We start from the raw sequence: 23,262 nt of genomic DNA on the forward strand, positions 1-23,262 counted from the left end.
AAGACTATTTTGCCTCCCCTTCTCATAGCAACAGGGAATTGCTTCTAAAGTCAACTGGCCAATCAGGCTCGAACCCCGTTTATTGATTAGATGAATATTCAAGAGCAGTTGGAAAGAGGGCGTGGTTTCACACAAAAAGTTATTTGAGAACATACTAAAGAGAGTGTGTGTGTGGGGGGGGGTGTCACAGAAAATGAGGGGGGGGGGAGCGAGAGAGAGGGAGAGAGAGGGGGGGGAGCGAGAGGGGGGAGAAATAGAGCGTTAGAGAAGAATAATTACGAAGGTTAATATCTCCCTCTAGTGGTCCCATAGAGAAACACACACATTCATAAAGCCTCCTATACATAAATAAAGCCCCTGAAATCATCACAGGGAACCATAAAAAATATTTTTTTTATTAGTTTTTCTAATATTTTATTAACATTTTATTTAAACCAGTTTCAGTTTTAAAGATAAAAAACAGCTGTTTCTGTCTGTCAATTAACTTATAATAACAATAATGTTATACCTTACATACAGAACATCTCATAATAACTTAACATATGTCACACACTGTAATGATAATTAAAGACAAAGTCAAAGACAAAAAATCGTGCCTTATTCTGTAATAGACAGATATGAGCCATCTATGAATTAATCTCTAAACTGTTCTATTAATCCCTGACCACTAGAGGGCACCAGAGACCCGCCCACTGAGCGCCGGCGTCTGATTGGACGGCTTGTGTCCGCTTCGTATCCGCTTGTATTGTCGCTGTTCTCTTCACGCGACTCCTCCAGCAGTGCATCTGCAGCAGCTCACCTGTGTGTGTTTGTGTGTGTTTATATATGTATATGTGCGTGCGTGTGCGTGTGTGCGTATGTTGCTCGGACTCAAACCTGGACACACGTTTGAAGGTGAGTCCATTTCTTCTTTCTTTTTTCTTTCTTTCTTTATTTATCTACACCATGCAGCACAACCAGGATATCTGTAGTTTGTGTTAAGACCAGGGATTTTGCCCTAATGCGTGTAGGTTGTAGCTCATGGTGTATGATGTACTGTTTTTGCCCCATGATCAGTGAGGTGCAGTGTGATGAGGTACAGTATAGTGAGGTACAGTGTAGTGTGGTATAGTGTAGTGAGGTATAGTGTAGTGTGGTACAGTGTAGTGTGGTACAGTGTAGTAAGGTATAGTGTAGTGAGGTATAGTGTAGTGAGGTATAGTGTAGTGAGGTATAGTGTAGTGAGGTATAGTGTAGTAAGGTACAGTGTAGTGAGGTATAGTGTAGTGAGGTACAGTGTAGTGTGGTATAGTGTAGTGAGGTATAGTGTAGTGAGGTACAGTGTAGTGAGGTACAGTGTAGTGAGGTATAGTGTAGTAAGGTACAGTGTAGTGAGGTATAGTGTAGTGAGGTGTAGTGTAGTGAGGTACACTGTAGTGAGGTACAGTGTAGTGAGGACATATACTAACAAACCTGTTGGCAGACAGGAAACTTGTAATGCATAGTGTTTACAGTGTAGAGAAAAGTGCAGCTTTACTGTGTGACCATTTACTCTGTCAGTAACCTTCAGTGACCCTCATCAACATCTGGGCTGTAAATCATGGTGCAGATTTTACTGTTACCCCCAAGTTAGGCATACAAGTTTAAACTTCATGTGTAATGAGGTCTCTTCTCTTCTTCTTCTTCTTCTTTTTCTTCTTCATCTTCTTCAACTTCTTCTTCCTCTTCTTCTTCTTCCTCGATGTTGCAGTGTCCTTAGAGACGACCCAATGCGCTTGAAATCATTTGTGACTCACTTTATTGATCCGATTCATTTGTGACTCACTTTATTGATCCGATTCATTTGTGACTCACTTTATGATCCGATTCATTTGTGACTCACTTTATTGATCCGATTCATTTGTGACTCACTTTATTGATCCGATTCATTTGTGACTCACTTCATGACCCGATTCATTTGTGACTCACTTTATTGATCCGATTCATTTGTGACTCACTTTATTGATCCTAATCATTTGTGACTCACTTTATTGATCCGATTCTTTTGTGACTCACCTTATTGATCCTAATCAGTCGTGACACTTTATTGATCCGTTTCCTTTGAAATGCGTATTAATGTGACATAACTAGTGTTTAGTTCCATGACACAGATTTTGTCCTGGACGTTTTTGCTTTAGTGTACCGTAAGTTAACATTCCACTTTAATTAAAGAAGGGCAGTTAATGAGCTGATTACTTGACTTATGGATGTAAAGTATTCAGGACAGGGGACTAGACCAGGACGACTGGTGGAAATCCGATCTAGTGATCTACTGCTTAGTCTAGTCTTAGATCTTGTCTTAGTCTTTCTACTGGCTGCTTCCAGCATAGACATGCACCATGTCACAAAGGAAAAATCATCTAAACCTGGTTTCATGAACATGGCAATGAGTTCAGATTAGTGTTCTTCTGTCGGCTTTCCAGTCATGTGGGATGTGGTAGGAATTCACATAAAATTTATATCCTGAAAGTATGCCTGAAAAAAATCTACATCAATTGTGTGATGCAGTCAAATCAACATGGACATCTAGTTCAATCCATGAAATGAGGAAGTATATCTCTAATACCCAACATCACTGTCTGATCTCACTAAAGCACTTGATCTAAATGATCACTAATCCCCACAGTCATGCTCCAGCATCTAGTGGAAAACCTTCTCAGAAGAATGGAGTGGAGATCAGTATAATAACAGTGAGGGGAAATTAGTCCATATTAATGGTTTTAGATTAGTATATTATGTAATATTTGGACCATATAGTGTATGACATCTGTATGTCATACTGCTAAATGTAAAATAAATTTCACACCTAATAGTAGGATAATTAACAACCTATTTTTAAACCATTACTGTAACTGAATCAGGCAAGTTGATTTTCAGACACAGACACAAATGAGTCTGCATTTGAAAGCTATTATACTTGACATGTAGAGCCCTGACTGTTAAAGATGATGAAATTACAAAGAATTATTAGCATTTAAAGGAATCCTGTAATTTAACCTCATCTCTCTGACTATGGATGTGTGATACATACATTTAACATGCACTACTCACTTATATATTATTTTTCAATCAGACGTATTTGTGAATTAAGTTTAGCGTCTGTGTGATTCATCCCTTTAAAGACAGGAGCAGTTTTACATTAGGAGGAATACCAAAACTTTCAAGAACAACCATGATAAAATGCTTAAATCAGATTTACTGTGACCTCATTCATGTTGGAAAGTTTGTTAAAATGAATGAGATTCACATTGGTAAAATCTCCTCTTTCTCAGACGATCTTTTCTGTAATATGATAAAATGAGCTCTGGCTCTAACTTCTGTAATCACATTGGGCTACTGATAATGACAGTGAGTGTGTGTGGGTGATTGTCTTCCTCAGTTTCTGCTTTTCTCCCACATCCCAAGGTCGTATAGGTGAATTGACTTAAACTTTAAATTGTCCCTACAGTAGGTGTGTGTGTGTGTGTGTGTGTGTGTGTGTGTGTGTGTGTGTGTGTGTGTGTGTGTGTGCATATGTGTGTGTGTGTTCATTAGCTATAAGCCAGCCATTTCCCTGTCACCTTTGCTTCAGAGATGTTCACCATTTTATGTGAGGAGACAGATGCCCAATACCAAACCCCTATGATGCCACTTCCAGCCTAAACAGCCAGCTTATAATTTGAGCATTTGATTGTTTCTTTTCTGTAATAGAGTGACTCCACCCAGGCCTCGCTCTATAATTGAGCCATCAAGCACTGCCTGCTTTGTCCTTCCTGTTTTTATGAATTCACCTCCTTTCTAAAATTCATATTTATAACTGAAGTCAATTTATACGGTTAGAGGTTATTATGAGTCAGTTGCTCTTTTACTACATCTGGCTCTATGAAATGAATTATCCTGATGTGAATCAGATAAATCAGATCTTTGCACCCATGAGAATTTGATCAGAATTAAAGGAATCTCAGGTGATGGAAACATGCTGAATTTATAGCAGCCTTAATTTGCATTGCTTTTCTAAAGAAGTTGTGAATGTATTCTGGGCTACTGAATACAAGTGTGCTAGTATTTCCAAAATGTTTCTGATTTTCTAATATTTCTATAAGATGACATGCTCAATCAATTCAATTCAATTCGAATTTATTAGGATAACAACGATAACAATATGTGTTACTAAAATTCTGACAAGTCAGTCATTTGTTTGATATGAACACCATGTCTGTTATGTCAGAATGAATAATAATGAAGAATAAAAAATAAAGATAGATAGAAATTTATTTGAAAAGTAGAAAAAATCCCCTAAACCTGTAAGTTATTACTGGAGACATATTGTTTGTGCAGATGACCTATTATTACAGTACTCAGTGGTGTTTAAATTGAGGAGTTGTTATGCAGAAAGCTTGGTAGATGTACCTGTATGCATGCTAAATTAACACACACACACACACACACACACACACACACACACACACACACACACACACACACACACACACACACACACACACACACCACTTTGTATATATGTGAGAGCTTGTATAATTCAGTATTTTAAAATTATAGTCTATATACTTTATGTCAGTATATGAAGTCTCACTCCAGGATCCACTCTATGGCACTGATATTTCATACTAATTGCATTGCCCTAAAATACCTTGATGACAGTTCCACTGTAGATGATTAAACTAAAGGTGCTAGTAAACACAAGCTGTCATCTCGATATCTATCTATGCTCTGTGTCTAATGTTCAAAATGTTCAGATACCGATTGACTAATTTTCCTTCTCTTCATAGTAGCTGGTAGCCAATAAACTATGAAATACATATTTCAGATACTAATGAAACATTTGGTTGATATCTTGGGGGGTAAAAATACGGAATCATGAAGGCTATATGTGTTGTGTTTATCATCCATGAACAGCATTGAATTTCAGAGCGAGAAACATATTACATATCTCTATCTATCTATCTATCTATCTATCTATCTATCTATCTATCTATCTATCTATCTATCTATCTATCTATCTATCTATCTATCTATCTATGTATACACACACACACACACACACAAACACACACACACAAACACACACACACAGATATGCCTGTTGGGGTGTTTGTAAGTTGTAAACAATGTTGGATTGTAGCTTTATGCTAGCAATGATTTTTTTATTTTTTTTTTAACTAAAAATCCTCTCAGAAATCCTGTCAGTTTAGTCATGGTAGCTAGCTGGTTAATAAGCATTTTCATTGAAATATCCAATTAAAAATCCAAATTAATTTTAGCCATGAGTATTTTTTACTGGAAAATCCTGTCAGGTTAGCTCTTGTTAGCTATTAGGCTAACTGCATATTTGTACTAGAAATCCTGTGCATCTGCAGTGGTGATTGTCCACTCTTTCTGGAAAGGAAAAGAAAGGATTTTTTTTTCTAACATTATTTTTCCTTACAAAACTGAAATCCAGGCAGATTTTTATAATTCATTTTGAACCAAACAGAACATGAAGGCTAAACGATGAGCTGAGTTAAATTGCAAGTCATCCTGAGCCCTTGGGCATATCAGAGTGATATTTCTAAATGAAACTCATTTCACAAACTGTGAAGTACACAGCGTTTAGCGAATTTACCACCTCAAATAATTAAACTGCTGCCTCATTCTAGCCTCCTTTATCCAGTAAAATGTTTATTTTTAAGGCTTATTTTTTTTCTCAGTGACTATATGAATATCTGGTTTGATTTGCAGTTTATGTCCTAGTAGGAATTGGCTGCTGACAGCAAGTTAAACATAATTTGATTTGACAATCTATTTAGTGTCAGGAACTGCTCATTTGTGAATGAATAATTTACAGGCATACCACACACACCTTCACATATGAGCTCACACACACACACACACACACACACACACACACACACACACACACACACACACACACACACACACACACACACACACACACACACATTGCCCACACTATGACTGAAAATGACTCATGATGTTATCACTTAGAGAAGCAGTGAACAATCTGTTTCCAAGAGAAGAAGATTCATTAGCACGAGTCTTTTGAGAGGTGAAGCCGTGTCCATTCTGCTGACCTCAGAACAAACTGGATTTGGCGTTAGCGTGACCCTAACTAGTGAACCGAACGAACCGAAAATAACATGGGTTTGAGTCCTGCTGTCATCAATGGTGTGGGTTATGTAACATAAGTTATTCAGATATTGCGTGTCTGTGTTTGCAGGAGATCCTGCCCTCATATGCAGAGGCAGAGATAAACCAATGAGGAGGCTGCAGAGGCACAACAATAGCTGTCCACTCTGTGACTAATCTGTTGAGCTGAAGTATCTTCTGTTATCATGGCGAAGAGCCCGGAGGTTAAAGTGGCAGTTTTTGGAAGAGCTGGAGTGGGGAAATCAGGTAAAAGTGAAATTGTATTTCTTACCTTTTCAAGGAGCTCAGTGAATTTTTTTCCCCCAAGTTTATTCACATAATTTATACTTGTGGAAGGTTTTAACAAATTAATTTTCACATGTAAAAATCATATGACAAAGTGAAAGGTCATACACTTTTTGTTAAAACTGAATTAAGTATTTTGTCAAACTAGCTACAATGTTTTTTTTTTTACGTTTTTGTAAGTAGTTTAAAAAGATCATAATATAATACAGTGTAATGCTTTTACATAATAGTGCGTTTTTATGATATCTTTCCTGGTTATCAGTAACACCGTCGGCATGAATCCCACCAAAGAACATATAATGTATCTGACCTTTAGTAAATTGAACATGATAGAATTTGACTTGTCTGTGCGATTTACGTATGTTTTTGGTTGAAGACGGGTATAGATCATTAAGTCTGCGTGGCTGGAAGTTCAGACTATGCATGTATTATTTTGTTTGCCATGTAAATGCCCATTTTCCCAACCATGCCATATTGCTTGTGTGGTGGGGGCATGGTTTATGAACTTAATTTGCATATAGACTCAAGAATTCTTGGCCTATGAAGAAAGAAGAAATAAAGTTTAAATAAGAGGCACTTTTTACATGGTTTAGATGGATTTTAATTTGAATGATTTTAGCTTGAAGGTAGATAGACAGAATGATACTTTACTTTATCTCAGAGGAAATTCAAGAGATTTTCTCATATCCCAGCTTATTATCAAGCTGGGGTGAGAGTGCGGGGTCAGTGCCTTGCTCAGGGGCCCAACGTTGATAGCTTAGAGGCTTGAACCCTGACCTCCTGTTCCTGAGCCATCACATTCCCTCAAATAAATAAAAATGATATGAAAGAAAGGCATGTACATTTTATTGCAATATCAATTAGAATTTACTTAAAATGACATGAAGTAAATTTTTTTAATCAAGCGAATGTTTCTAATTACGTATCAGTGTAACGTATCTTAACACTTTAGTTCACTTCATTCATTTTTGCATGATGGAACATAATTAGCCGTAGTTGGAATCGCTTGCTTGAGGTAAACTCGGCTTGATATGATTAAGCTAATGTAACTAAAAAGACAACGATTGAATTTTACTAAAATTATACATAAGTGTATAACATTATACATTTCAGACTAATTCAATTACAATTCAATCACATGACATAAACAAGTTCAATTCAGTTAGCTTTTTTTTTAGCTTCTGGCACTGGTCAGTATACTAGAATAAAGAAGATGGTTGAAATGAATTCATTGTTTCTTTTTTTGTTGGGAAAGCGATCCAACTAAGTTTAAGGGGAATCACACAGCTGTGTAAAAAGGTAAATAATCCCATTTTAAAGCTTGAAACACTACTCCATGTGAAGTGGGAAACTATTAATAAGCGAGCCAAGTCTAGACGTTCATAAGAGTGATAGAAGGTATGTTATTTACATCTATAATTCTATTTGCATTCCTTTTATTTAGCAGACATGATTATTCAAAGCACCAGAGCAGATTGATAGTGTTGGTGCCATATGCCTTCATGCTATACGTTCCATCCTGAACTCCAGATTCACCTCAAGCATGAAATTACACCAGTTTGTGTTGACTTCACACCCATATGGGCTTAATGTAAATCCAGTTCCAGATTTATTCCCTCTCTTTCTGCTGATATAATAATAATTTCTCTACTCTTCTGTGAAGTCTTTCCACTAGATGTTGGAGTGTGTATGTGGGGATTAGTGATCATTCAGCTACAGGAGCATTAGTGAGATCAGACACTGATGTTGTAGCGTGTCTGTGGGGATTAGTGATCATTCAGCTACAGGAGCATTAGTGAGATCAGACACTGATGTTGGAGTGTGTCTGTGGGGATTAGTGATCATTCAGCTACAGGAGCATTAGTGAGATCAGACACTGATGTTGGAGTGTGTCTGTGGGGATTAGTGATCATTCAGCTACAGGAGCATTAGTGAGATCAGGCACTGATGGTGTAAGAGTCCGGGGTTCAGTCGGTGTTCCAATTCATCCCAAAGGTGTTCAGTGGGGTTCTATCTATCTATCTATCTATCTATCTATCTATCTATCTATCTATCTATCTATCTATCTATCTATCTATCTATCTATCTATCTATCTATCTATCTATCTATCTATCTATCTATCTATCTATCTATCTATCTATCTATTATAAATCTTTCTTTCTTTCTTTCTTTCTATTTATTTGTTTGTTTGTTTGTTTATTTATTTATTTATTTATTTATGTCTATCTGTCTGTCTATCTATCTATATTTCTTTTTGATGTATATTTTTTCCTTATCCACACGTGTAGACTTTGCGTGTTTGTGTGCCATTGATCCCTCAGCATGTTGTGTGCTTTAAAGGACATACTGGAGATAAAGTTATTTTACATTACATTATATTTTGTTTTACATTATACCTTTGATCATTCTATTATTATACAGATTACTGAACCATTCCAAAAGGAAATATTTGTTTAATTGTAAACATACCTGGGTCCATAGTAAATCATGGCTTTTATGGCAGTAACATTCTAATCCAAATGCAATCAAATGAACCTTAAGTGGATTAGAAGAGACACATCCTGGGTGATGTTATCCGACTGCATGCGTTAATGCCGTTAATGCTCCAGATCTCTGCTCTGTCTTCAAGCATACTGCAAATTCTAGCAGTTTAAGCTTTTCTCACTGAGTCTGGAAGGTTTCAGTGTGCAGATGGAGTGGATATAGGGCTTATCTAGGTGAGAGATACATAATAATAACAATAGCATAGCGTATGAATGCTATCTGCAGTGCACAGCTCTGTACACAATCTGGAAGCAGGTGAAGAGCAGGAGAGATCGGTGTATGGTTTGTTTTTCCCCATCAGGATATTGCTTTCAGATAGAGTTACAGGAGAAAGAGCCTTCTTCAAAGCAAGCAGCCTCCTTTTCTGATATTATCTCATGAAAGTCACTCATAATATCAGTTTGTATAAGATTTAATACTGGCTAGAAAACCTGGACTTCCTTTAAATCCTAGAAACTCCAAAGAATCTTGGACTGTTTTTTTTTTTCTTCTCCTGACCCAATAAAAGCATCAGATATACAGCAGCAATCCTACCTTTGCCCCTATCTCACCTCTAAGGCAGGTTTTAATGATAATAAAGCCTTATGCCTGCTTGGAGGTGTAATTGCTCCTTTAATGGGTCCATCAGCCATTTAAAAAAGCATGGCTCTGGGAGCAAATTAAAGGATAAACCATCATAAAGTGGCTTAGGAAGGTGTTGGACCACCACAAGCTCCTGGAACAGCTTTAAAACACCATGGCATTGATTCTGTAACAATACTAGAAGGATAAACACCACCAGAAATAAATTCATACAAAGTTGCTCCATGCGACAGTATTGTGTTACATGGAATCAATCGGTTTTTTTTATACATCCAGCATGATTTGATTGTGTATTTTTGAAGCATTGAATAAATCACACTCACTCTAAATAATTCAATGAGGTCATTAGAAACTTGTTTAAATGGAGTTTAGTATACATTTTTATGCAAAACTATTTTAAGCAATCAAAAACAATTTCTAATCAATATTCACTAAATCTGCGTTCCGGTTATGGTCGATGTGGCCGTCTAACACTTACGTTTAGTTCGTTGATATAACTGAGCAGTTGAAGGTTAAGGGGCTTTGATCAAGGTCCCAGCAGTGACAGGAGGATTGATGGCTTAGGATTTAAACTTTCTGATCAGTTGTCGTATATCTTATCCACTAAAATAGCACTTAGATATTTGTTCAATTGATTTGAGATCTTATAAATGCATAGAATATGATTTCCTTCATATTCATTACTCTCAGCAAATAAAGCAGTGAGCCCTTGGGCCATGTGGATGGGGAAATTGTCATGCTGGATAAGACCATTCCCATCAGAATACAGGAGTAATGTTTCATTATACAGTAGGAAGAAGCTGACAATAACTTTGTATTGATTTGCACTGATTCTTTCATTCTGAGATCAAGCAAAATAACCTGAGTAAAATCAGCCTGCAGTTACACCTCTAATGGACACACACACACACACACACACACACACACACACACACACACACACACACACACACACACACACACACACACACACACAACCACATTACACAGAGTTTAGAGGTTCTGCAGTGTGTGACCTCACCATGCCTGTTGTTGTATTGGTAAGATTTTTTTTGCCCTGGTACTGGAAAAGAAAACAAACAGAGAGAACGAGGAAACGAAATTTAAACTCACCAATCAGCTTTTTAAATTCTTTCTTTTTTCTGAAGTCCTCAAGAGTTTTATCATTAACGCTTAATAATAGGCTTCCGTTATGGCCCATGGTCCAGAGATTAGCAGAAGGAAATCTTTTCGTTTAGGATTAGCAGACCGAAAGTTCAGGCTGTAAATTTTCAGAGTCTAAATGTGAGTCAGAAACGTGAGATGAAAAGGAAAACGACTTGACCAAATGGTAAAGCATCAAACTTACAGTGTCGCATGGGAAAGTATTAATACACATAATAAAAACATGATACGGTTCGGTCATTTAAACCCGATAAAATGTTAAACGTGGTTGTAAAAATTAACCGTATTTTATTTTTCATTTCTTTTGACATTCATGTTTACATGCCCACCTGTGAACTTCTCAATAAATAATATATTTATTTTATATAATCGCTTAATCAAAGAAAAATGGGTCGTTTTAAATCGGCCATTGTATTACCGTTGCATGGTTTTTGAATGAAATTTAACGAGACACCGTGGAGACACGGATCTTCCTATAAAAAATAAGGTCAGGTTCAAAGCCACCTAAATGTCACTTGTTTCTTCCTGCTGGAGATCCCCATGCAGAGTACAAGCTCTTTTCGTATATTGCAAACACTTTAAGAACATTACAATATGTCAAGACCACATGTTTTATGACATCATGCAGCATTTATTGATTGCGACTGGCACCTTCCTGGCCACGTGACAAGCCGAGGAAATGAGCGACAGCAACTATAGAGAAGACAGTCAAAATAAATAAATAAATTTTCTTCACGGGGCAGGAAAAAAAACCCACTTGTGAGTTAATCCATTATGCCGTCTACACAGTGTACCTGGGTAATATCTTTCAGAGGAAATTGAACATCTCAAAGTAATGACAACTGTGATTAGGTTGGACAATTTGCTACAGCGCTTCCTGACACCAGCACGCTGCTGCGTGACAGACGGAGAGGAAAAAGAAGCAAACGTGCTGATGCCTGGGAGCAGAGAAATAGGGCAATTAATATGATTCCTCATGCTGCAGTATAAAGTTTAACAGAACACGATTTAAGTTTTTTAAAGAGAAAGATGTTTGCTATATGCCCCAATATACGTTTATTAGTGTTAAGGATCCTTCTGGAATTTTTTTTGGAGACTAAGCCAAACAGAATTCTTTTGTTTATTTGCATGTGGTACTAATAATAGTCAAGGTTATCTGTTAAAGCTACCATTAATATGAACTGTGGGAATGATTTCTTAATACACAAGAGTCCAATCGGTGTCAGATACCGGAGGCCAGACGGACAATTTCAGTAATTATTGATTTTTAGGTGTTGTCAAAAAAGCCTGCCATCTTTAGCTGTCCGTTTTTGCCCTCAGAAGCCGCATCCGCGATCCGCGCTTCATTCTGAAAATTAAGACTTTGCATAGAGTGCTGTATACAAGCCATGGTGTACTGTATGCTGTATTTTCCTATTTTTGTTTACTTCCGGAGTTTCGTTGAAATTTCCCGCACGTTTATTCTGACCAATCGAGAAGCGGTTTAGGAAATACGCTCAAAGACATGTGGCCAATGAGTGATGTGGATGTTATCACATGACCGCATTTTGGTTCGTTTCAACTGGTGCGGAACAGACCGATCGGTGTGGTGTGAAAAGGAGCCAAAACAATGTACCATTTTTTGCTTTTGGTTCGGACCAAATGAACCGAACTATAGGTGTGAAAGCACGCTAAGGATCAGAAATTCTGTACTCCACAATGTTTAGTAACAGTTACTTCAGCAGTTTACTAACAGTGCAGTGGTGGCTCAAGTGGTCAAGGCTCTGGGTTGGTGCTTGGAATTTGTTGGTTGGTTCAAGCCCCAGCACTGCCAGCTGCCATTCAGAGGGCTGAACATGCCCTCTGACCCCAACCTCCAATGTTGGGACGTGAAGAATGAATTTCACTGTGCTGTAATGTGTATGTGACAAAAAAAACTGATGAGGGACTCAACAGACCACTTGGCTTTTGGGAAGTGGTAGTTCAGTGGGTAAGGATTTGGGCTTCTGATCGGAAGGTCATGAGTTTGAATCCCAGGGCTGCCAAGCTACCACACCTAGACTCTTATCCCTCAATTGCTCAGCTGTATTAATGAGATAAATGTAAGTTGCTCTGGATAAAGGTGTATGCAGTGAAACATTCTTTTGTTGATCAGTGTCTGTTCCATGCATGTAGATGTTCATTTAGTTACAAATGGGTATTTACGCTTGATTTTCTGTTGCAAGCATAATAATTAGTGAATATTATTTCACTCCACACATACGCTCCTGAGACGGTTTAATGAGAGATAATTAATTTTAAGGTCTCTTGGTGAGAATACAAACAGAATACATGACGTATGTTTAAATTAACTGGTTACTGCTCTTTCTGCATCATATTTAATAAGAAGAAAAGCTTAATGTAGAGTTCAGTTTGCAATGCATTTAATATCCATTTATTAATATATCATTTTGTGGCATCTCGTCTAATTAAGTGGCCGAATTACTTAACTCCAAAAACAATGGGATGTTTATAACAGCCAGGTGACATTACAACAGATTATACAACATAACACAGTACAATACATCCTAATACCATAAATTACATTCCAGTCCTATACAATCCAATAAAATGCCATAAAATCCCTTGGAGTCTTAAAAACCATCAACTAAATTGATGTACAGGTTCTAACAACATCTCCAAACCACAATCTGGAAAAAATAAACAAATAGTAGGCCTAATATCTAACGTACCTTTTTACCTAATTTTACATCTTAAACCCAAAATCTAGCAACCTTAGAATTTGCCTTTTCATCAGGACTTTTACATCTCTTAGTCTTGTCATTCATTCATTTTCTACCGCTTATCCGACCTTCTCGGGTCACGGGGAGCCTGTGCTTCGGCGTCATCTCGGGCGTCAACGGGCATCAAGGCAGGATACACCCTGGACGGAGTGCCAACCCATCACAGGGCACACACACACACTCTCATTTGAGGAAACCCCCGAGGCACGGGGAGAACATGCAAACTCCACACACAGGGTGAGGGGTGAGGCGAACGTGCTAACCACTAAGCCACCGTGCCATCCCTTAGTCTTGTCAGAGTGTGCATTTTAAAGACAAACACAAATCTGTTTAAAGCTATTTATAAGTTCACTGAGACATGAAATAGTTTCTTACTTTCTCCGTAGCAATTATACGCGACACTCCTCATGCTAACCCTCTGAAGTCTCTGCTCATTTTTAACACACAGTTGAAAATAAAAGAGCTGTGAGAAAAAAAAGAATGGCATAATTTAATTACATGGCAACCCTGACCGGGGTGAAGTGGCTAATGAAAACGACTGAATGAATCATTGAAGTATTTGGAATTGTCTTAATTTAATTTAGTAATTATATATTTTTAAATACAAGGTATTCTATGTTCACTCTTTAAAAATGGGGCAGTTAATTAAAAGTCCTGACCTTCTGCTTTAAGAAGTACGTCTTGGCATAAATGGATTTTTTTTTTTTTATTCTACTAGAATAAAAAAGTGCCATTTTTAATAAATCATGATGGTTCAACACTTTACTCTTCACTTTGTTCTATTTGCTGGAGCATTTAATATGCATTCTACATAGATAATCTGCCAGACTATTGTTTTTTTGTATCTTCTTTCACCCACTTCTCCTACCTTCTTCTTCTTTCAGTTAATATGTGGATGTAATTACGTGTTGCTACTGACAACTGAGACTGGCTCGAGCTAAAAGAAAAAAAGAAATGAAGCGAAGACATGGTTCATGTAGCATAATGTGTTAAATGTCCTGTGATGTGATGTGTCCCATCTATCTGTGTCCTACTATACAGATACACACTGTGCAAAAGTTTGCGCACATCTAACCAACACACTTATTCTACTAGATGTGGGGATTAGTGATCATTCAGCTACAGGAGCATTAGTGAGATCAGACACTGATGTTGGAGTGTGTCTGTGGGGATTAGTGATCATTCAGCTACAGGAGCATTAGTGAGATCAAACACTGATGTTGGAGTGTGTCTGTGGAAATTAGTGATCATTCAGCTACAGGAGCATTAGTGAGATCAGACACTGATGGTGTAAGAGTGAGGAGGTCTGGGGTTCAGTCGGTGTTCCAGTTCATCCCAAAGGTGTTTAGTAGGGTTGAGTCAGAGTCAGGGCTCTGTGCAGGACACTCCAGTTCTTCCACTCCAACATTAACACACCATGTCTTCACCATTGTCATGCATGAAGGGTAATTGTAATCTTACAGCATACAAAGACTTTTTAGAAAATAGTGTGCTTCCAACATTTGGGAACAGATTGAAGAAGAAGCACATATAGATGTGATGGTCAGGGGAGCACATACTATTGGCCATATAGAATATGATCGTTGATATTAGAATCTCTACAAGGACTGATTTAAAGAGTTGCTGGCTTTAAATGCTTGATAAGGATTGGATTCTGATCTGATTCTTGGGTTCAGTCTATTCTGTGAACGTTTGTGGAGCTGACTGACAAAACCCAGATGTTGCATTGAACACAGGATGTAATTGGTCTTAAATCTCGCTGCCAGGAAGAGTCTGATGTTTTGCATAAATTATCCACAGAAGCTTGCAGTGTATCGACTCTTATAGAAAGAAGACTTCACTGTTAATTCAGTATTCTATATCAGCTGATTCTCAAAGGTGTCATATTGGGTTCATCAAAAATGTAAAGAAGGCAATTAGTACAGACGGAGGGGCAATTGTGAGCTGCTTACTTTTACACAGGACTTTTGACCTTGGACAAGAGAACAGGAAGTAGAAAAGTGGGAGTGGATTAAAACTTATTAAAGTTGCCCAGTGATAAGATCACTCATCAGGAGGAGTCACCATAAACCTAGAACACTTCCTGAGTATTAAATGACCACAAGAACTCCCAATTCAGACAGTTTTCTTGAATGCATTCTTTAACGGAGTGCATCAAAACCAGGAGGATAAATATTCAGACAAACGTCCTTCCAAGAGCATTTTAAACAGTGAGAATTGGAGAGCCATCTTTTTAAACACACAACTCGTAAGTAGTTCAAAGACCAAACAAAAAGGAAATTACTCTAGGGACAGTTACATCAACATTGAGAGATGATATCCCATCCCTGGATCAAGTCAAGTCAAGAAGCTTTCATTGTCTGAGTTACACCAGTTCTGTAAGGAGGAACGAGCAGAAATTCCAGTAAGGTATTGTGAGAAGCTCGGAGAAAACTACAGCAAGAGTTAGATTCAGGTTCATTAGTCATTAAAAAGACGATGCTCAGAATCCTAACACAGTGGATGGAAATTACTGAGCCTGAGCCAGTGAAAGATGATCTCTTATTATTATGAGTTATTATGAAATGACCTCTTATGGAAATGCATTTGTTTAGATACACTAATTGGCTTAATACAGGAAATGCATGATAACATAAAATTTGTGGTGTTTGGAGTAAAAAAAAAATCGAGTCTCAGATTTACTCCAGCTGTGAGACACACACTAAAAACACACAGCCATTTTTTAAAAATACATTTACCTACCTAATAAAAATTTATTCTAAATCCAAAACATTACTGCATTACGCAATAATCTGCTTAGGTTGTGAATGCTGTTTAAATCCCAATAACCTAAATTTTGCAATTTACATTCTCTCTTTCTGTGTGCATAACCTATTTAGGCTTTTATAACCGGGTCTAAAAAACAGGCAAGAACAGCGTAGTATACAGTATCAGTCATTCCGTCTGCTTTCCTCAGTGACCCTTCACATGTTTTCTCTTTAATACCTGATATCTGGAAATAGCTCATAGCCTTGCGTACCACTCACGAGGTAATGTAATGACATCCACATGCAAAATATTACCACGCACCTCTCATATATGCACGGAGATACACATATGACTCATTAGGGTCATTATGGTAAGGCACAAGTGGTGTAATTAACATCTCAATAACACTTTTGACATGGAGATAAGATTCAAGAACAGCTGGCACTCGTGCGGGTTCTCGGGTTCTCTAATCAGAGACCAGTCGCAGATGTTTTTTTGTTTTTTTTTATATGAAGAAACCAGAACAAGATGCTTAATATTGGGTCGAGGAATCAAATACACGTATTGTGTTTTATCAAAGGTCATGAGCTACTTTCACATTTTAATAGATTTTTGCAGAACTGTTCTCTAAACTGCTCAGGGCAATCAGCGCCCTTTATGAAGTCTCCTGTGTGTGTGTGTGTGTGTGTGTGTGTGTGTGTGTGTGTGTGTGTGTGTTCCTGGCCTCTCCCTGAAGGCTGTTTTAAATGAAAACCACTGAACAGGATATCAGAGGATCTGTAGACATACTGATGTACTAAAGCCTTCTCAGCCCTCGTCAGTATATTCCAGCTGTTTTCCAGTTCTTTCTCTCGCTGTGGGCAAGTAATCCCTCTGTACGCAATACCGTACTCATAAGCTTTATGAAAACCTTTCAGTATTTTGAACTAGTTTGCTATTGAAAATGTAAGGAAAAAGGCCAGAAGTGATAAAAATCATATCCAGCCTTTTTGGGTGAGGGGGTGTAGGAGTGTTTTGGGGACTGATGCATGCAAGACAGGCTTCTGCTTGTTTTCCACCGATAACGATCTGCGTGAATTTGCAAGCGAAACGAGATGGTGAAAAACAGGCTGATCTTTTTCTGCCTAAAGTACATAACTGTGATAAAGAAATGAAGACATTCAGATCCCATCAGTTACGGGTAATTTTATTTCGATTTCTCTTGATGTAAGCCAAAGTCTGTTCTGGTTGGAGAAAAAAATAACAATGCACAACCTCGCCGATGGTATTGCGATACCCACATAGAAACATTTATACTAGGTGTGTGCTAATGCTAGAGTCAGATTTCCCAAACTTAACCTCTTCACTAATCCCCTCCCCTAAACATCTAGGCACAGGTACTGTACAGCTGAACATCTTTCAGTAGGCCACGATGTTCTATGCAATGTCCACTAGCTACAAATTGGATGGCCAGTATCCCTGAAGTTTAGGAGGTGTCATCATCTTGAAGGTGGCTAGCTAGAAATTTGAAGTTTAGAAACAAATGTTTAACAAATAATGACAATCACATTACACTGAAAGGTACAAAGCAGGAAAATGAAGAGCACTGACAGTCTCTGGTTAGTGGCATACACACAAAACGTCAGGTTTTATACCAAGGTCATCATATCAAAACTTAGTAAATTATATAATCTTCCTTTCAGTTCATATAAACACGCTACTGCAAATTTTGCTCCAATCTGGTCATCCGTTATACCGCACACAATAACCAGAGAAGATGGAGGGTGAAGAAGTACATGCTTTCTCTAAGTATCACATGGAGCCAGCCAACCGAATGCCAAGGGAATCTTTTTAATATGCGGCAGCAACATCTACCCTCTTCCTCATACATGATCTCAGGCATGTCACACAGACATGAACTCAGACATCTCACACTATAATCCCAAGGATGGTGTCTCAGAGACTGGGAGTCAAAGAGTACAATTGGAAGCATTGCCTGGGTGGGAGGGATGGCATACTCTCTCTCCGCTGTCATTATGGACAATGTCAGTAAAGATTACTGCGACTTTTACCTTCTGTAAAAAGGTCCAGAAAAATTACCTCAGGTAATACTAATCTCGTCCGAATAGACCCGCTGTAAATATGTACGGTAAAATTCCGTCATTTCCTGTTTAAAAGTAGTTTTTGGCGCGTTTTGCAAGCATGGAGGCGCTTGAAACAGGAAGCAACGTCATACGCTCATGACGACAAGGAGGTTACTGAGGTGCGTAAAGTGAGTTACCCCTCCAGCTTCTGCTAGTTTTACTGAGATGTCTTGTCCTGTGTGAATTGGCCAATTAATATTACAGACGTCCTGAGGTAAAATTGCATTACTCCACGTCCCCACGTAAAACTAATCCCGTCCGAATAGTGCTTTATCCACATAAAGTGCGTCTGTGCAACCTGGTGCAAACAGTTCAAGACAAGACAGACAAGACAGTGGAGGACAATACAAACAAGACAGTGCAGGACAAGACAGACAAGACAGTGCAGACAAAACAAAATGTTTCCACTGCGTCACGCAGTGATGCAATATGTCTTGTAGGAAGTATGTGCTAGCTTTCTTAAACCATTCATGCTTTTTGCTTGTTCTACAATGACGAGAGCTGGTTGAAATTTTCCAGGACCAAATTCGGGAGTAAATGGGTGTTTATGAAGGTTTTCTCTGGGTTTCACAGTCCAAAATTATGCAAAGACCGAGTAAACTTAATTGCCCCAATTATTGTGAATGAGTGTTTGAAGGTGTGTACGCATGTTGCCCTACAATGGATTTGTATATATAGTAATTTCTATATAGTCTATAGACAAAATTCTGAAGCTGTCAGGGACACAGACTCACCCAAACTGGACAGTTTGGAAAAGACTGGAAAAAGAGCAAGTGATGTCTTGTTTTGAGGAGTCTGTGCCATGGTAGCATCAGATTGCAGTCGTACGCTGACAGGAGTAGACATTACTCATGCACATTAAGGTTTGATGCTTTGCGCAATCGTTCAAAAGTTGCTTTTCTCAACACGGATACAAAGCGTGATTACTCGACTTACAGTACTACAGTATATTCACAGAAGCATTTGCGATGACAGAACAATGGTTCACGCACCTTTTTTTTTTCCACACCATTCTCTGTGGAAACATCTGGACATCAGCCGCATATCTGATACCAACAACCATGTCACAGATAAAGTCACGGAGATCACAATCTTCTTCATTCTGATGTTTGATGTGAACATTAACTGAAGCACTTGATCTGAATCTGCATGATTCTGCATGATCATGATCTGCTGAACATGTAGTCTTATAGTAAAGACGCTATGATGAATAGCTAGTACATAGCTACAAAATAGTGTTTATAAGGGTTGGTTGGCTTCCCAGAAAATCTGCTGTGATAAGGAATCCCTGTGTTCAGTTCTACATAGAACAGTTTTCCAAGTTGATGGGTTTCCTTTGGAGATCCGAATGACCTTGGAGTTTCTTTTGCGAGTGTGTGTGTGTGTGTGAGTGTGTGTGTGTGTGTGCATTTCTAAATAGACTTCTCTCCAAGACACACTTTCTGCCTGACGTTCATGTGTTCCTACATGCCTTCCCGAGCGCTTCAGGTTAGACGCACACATTCCTCAGTCGCTTCTTGTTTTAAAATATTTATTTAGTTATTTATTTATAGGCTTAGCACCATTCTAACTGGAACCTGATCTTTCTATGACGCATGTCCTGCTCGAGGACTGATTCACCACCATTCTTTAAATAAGTACCCATGAAAGAGCTCACTTTTAATTGCGCATCACTTTTACATTCAGTGAATTATGTAAAACGGTCAGAGCCGAACATGTTTTTATCTCCGGAAGCTCTCGGGTTCTCTACAGTAAATGGATTATTAGCTGTTAGATGTCAGATGGAGCTTTTCATACGAATCTGCCTTCTCCCACACAGCGGCTGCTTTGTTATGTGATTCATAAAAATGCCAGCACCTGTTGAATGAGGAGCTTTAGTGAATAGAGTGTCTGATGATAATGTTGGGTGCTGTACAAAAATGAATAATGCTTGCTTTTTTTTTTTTTAATGACATGTTTCAAGACCGATTCTTGATGTGTAGGGTACAAACAAAAACAAGACTTTTAACCCTCTAACTCCAGTATATTTAAAGAAGATTAAACTTCTATCATTCATTCATTCATTCATTTTCTACCGTTTATCTGAACTACCTCGGGTCACGGGGAGCCTGTGCCTATCTCAGGCGTCATCGGTCATCGAGGCAGGATACACCCTGGACGGAGTGCCAACCCATCGCAGGGCACACACACACTCTCATTCACACACACTCACACACTACGGACAATTTTCCAGAGATGCCAATCAACCTACCATGCATGTCTTTGGACCGGGGGAGGAAACCGGAGTACCCGGAGGAAACCCCCGAGGCACAAGGAGAACATGCAAACTCCACACACACAAGGCGGAGGCGGGAATCGAACCCCCAACCCTGGAGGTGTGAGGCGAAGGTGCTAACCACTAAGCCACCGTGCCTCCCTAACTTCTATCAAATTGTTAGAAAATATTCTATATCTAATATTAGTTCTTTCAGCTAACTAACTTATCGGCTTTAATACTTTCGTGAGATGCTTTTCTGTTCACCACAACTGTAAAGAATGGTTATTTGACTGACTATAGACTTCCTGTCAGCTCTAAGCAGGCTGGGCCATTTTCTTCTCTGACCTCTCTCATCAGCAAGTCATTTCCATCCTCCTAACTGGATGTCCCTACACCCCCTCACGCTGTTCAGTATAAAACTCTTGAGACTGTCGTGTGTGAGAATCCCAGGATAGCAGCATTTTCTAAAACATCAACAAGATATCAGCCTTTCTGGCATCGACATCTTTCTGCATTGACCTGACTGGATTATTACATAAATTGTGTTCCTAATAAAGCGACAGATCGGGGATCTAATCTTGTCATTTATTCAATCTATGACAATCTATCATCTATGACAAATACTTCTTTACTTTGTCAGTCACTCTGATAAAATGGCCCAGTGTAACGAGGCACTTCAAACCACATGATGGTTCATTTACTGCCATGTTAAGGTAAATAAACTGCCCCACTTCACTGTATTCGTGGTTTATATTGGAGACAGCGTGGAATTGTTTTTCACAGCCGATAAGATCAGTTTGTTTAGACAGGGAGTTACTTTCATAAGGTGGATACAGATGTTATAATTGAGTTGGTTTAGATCAGGGGTCGGCAACCCGCGGGTCCGGAGCCGCAAGTGGCTCTTTCATCCCTCTGCTGCGGCTCCCTGTAGATTTGGAAAAGAATAATTTTATTTTAATTTATTTTATTTTAGTTAGTTAATTAGTTTAAAAAAAAAAGTAATTCTAAATTCTAAGATAATGATGCTCTTGTAACATTAAAATAAACCGTGTTTAATTTTTTTGTCGCTCAAAATATGCGTCATAACTGCTGACTTGCGAAATCCGACACAGAAGCAGACGCATTTTTGGTTCGCTGCAGCCGGCAAGTTAAAGTTTTGATGTCATGCAGGACTGTCAGGTGTCACGCATTGAGAGTGATAGGCATGCATTTGGGTCTTTTGTCATGCTCTCCCCTGACCACACATCGTATTTCTCATGCAGAAAAACTTACTATCAATCAAATATTTAATAAGCCGCAGCGCCCAAAATGTATCAGTCCGCACCGCTGTCTCAATGGAACCGGGCAGGAATCAAGCGCGTCTTCCCTGGAGCTCTTAGTCGAACCTGACACTTATCAGCCAATCAAAAAAGAGGCTACACAATAGCCAATCAGAAAATTGCAATATCTGGGAAAGATATTCGAAGAGGACTCAATTAGACATTGAACATTTTATTTGAAAGTAACCTTCGACCCAGCGTCTTTTTACTTAAGGTTAGTTCAAACTGTTCAAAATATTTTTGTTTGCCTGCAGAAATAAAATTTTGTTTACTCTGTAGCAGATCATTGATTTCATAAATGCAACACACGACAGTTTTTTCTACACTTTCCATAAAGGTAAAAAACGGTATATGCAGCGTTGTCTTCATTGTAGATGTCGAATGGGTTTTGTGGCTCCCTGTGTTTTTTTTTCTGTGGGAAAGGAGTCCAAATGGCTCTGTGAGTGTTTAAGGTTGCCGACCCCTGGCTTAGATGGTGGAAAAGGGGAAAAAAAATCTACTGTATATTGAAGGTTGTGTTTAATTCATCTAGCATAAACTTTTCGAATCACAAATCCCTTAGGATACGATAATGATTGAAACTCTGAATACAGACCTTTTTTTTTTGTTATTTCTATTCATTATTTTTTATTCCGTTCTTAAATTATTTTATTTATCTGCACTGTCTAAGAGGAACAGGCCAGATTTTCATTCCACTGTCAGTCGAGTACTGTATGGAATTGTGTATGAAATTGTGTGACAAATAAAACCTTCAAACTTGAATAATCTAGTACAACAAGAAGGACACAATGCCATAGCTGCTACAGAACGCTAGCACTAAGCCCTGGTCTACATTAGACACTGTATAAAAAAAAACTTCCTTTATATTGTTAATAAACTTATAAACTACTTTCCAAGCGCGAAATACTCGTTCTCAAACCACTCACACTAAATTTAAGCACTTATTTCTAGAAAGAAGCACAATAATATGAGTTTCTGAAATTCGAATGTGTTTGAACTGTATATTTGTGCATTATTAAGGTTTTAAGAATATTTGCTTTAGTTAAGTGGATATGTGATCACTGAATTTTCGAATTTCGCTTCTAAAATGTTAAACGTTTTTAGTTATTTTACATTTTTATAGCTTCTAAAAATGCTGGAAAACAATTAATTTCATTGTTCAAATCAGAGGTTAGTGGTTAGCACGTTCGCCTCACACCTCCAGGGTTGGGGGTTCGATTCCCGCCTCCGCCTCGTGAGTGTGGAGTTTGCATGTTCTCCCCGTGCCTCGGGGGTTTCCTCCGGGTACTCCGGTTTCCTCCCCCGGTCCAAA

At 38.4% G+C, this 23,262-nt stretch overlaps 1 protein-coding gene across 2 annotated transcripts in view; it reads left to right on the plus strand.

The window, feature by feature from the left end:
* The first annotated feature begins 739 nt into the window (after window positions 1-739).
* Window positions 740-23,262, plus strand: part of rerg (RAS-like, estrogen-regulated, growth inhibitor) — a 45,374-nt gene continuing 22,851 nt past the window's right edge. For both annotated transcript variants that reach the window (XM_027153975.2, XM_027153976.2), the window contains exons 1-2: window positions 740-894; window positions 6,236-6,411. In XM_027153975.2, coding sequence (XP_027009776.1) covers window positions 6,351-6,411 — 61 coding nt within the window. In that variant the 5' untranslated portion in view covers window positions 740-894; window positions 6,236-6,350. The remainder of the gene's footprint in view (window positions 895-6,235; window positions 6,412-23,262) is intronic.

The sequence above is a fragment of the Tachysurus fulvidraco genome, chromosome 19 (genome assembly GCF_022655615.1).
Source record: "Tachysurus fulvidraco isolate hzauxx_2018 chromosome 19, HZAU_PFXX_2.0, whole genome shotgun sequence".
In the NCBI taxonomy this organism is placed as follows: Eukaryota; Metazoa; Chordata; class Actinopteri; order Siluriformes; family Bagridae; genus Tachysurus; species Tachysurus fulvidraco.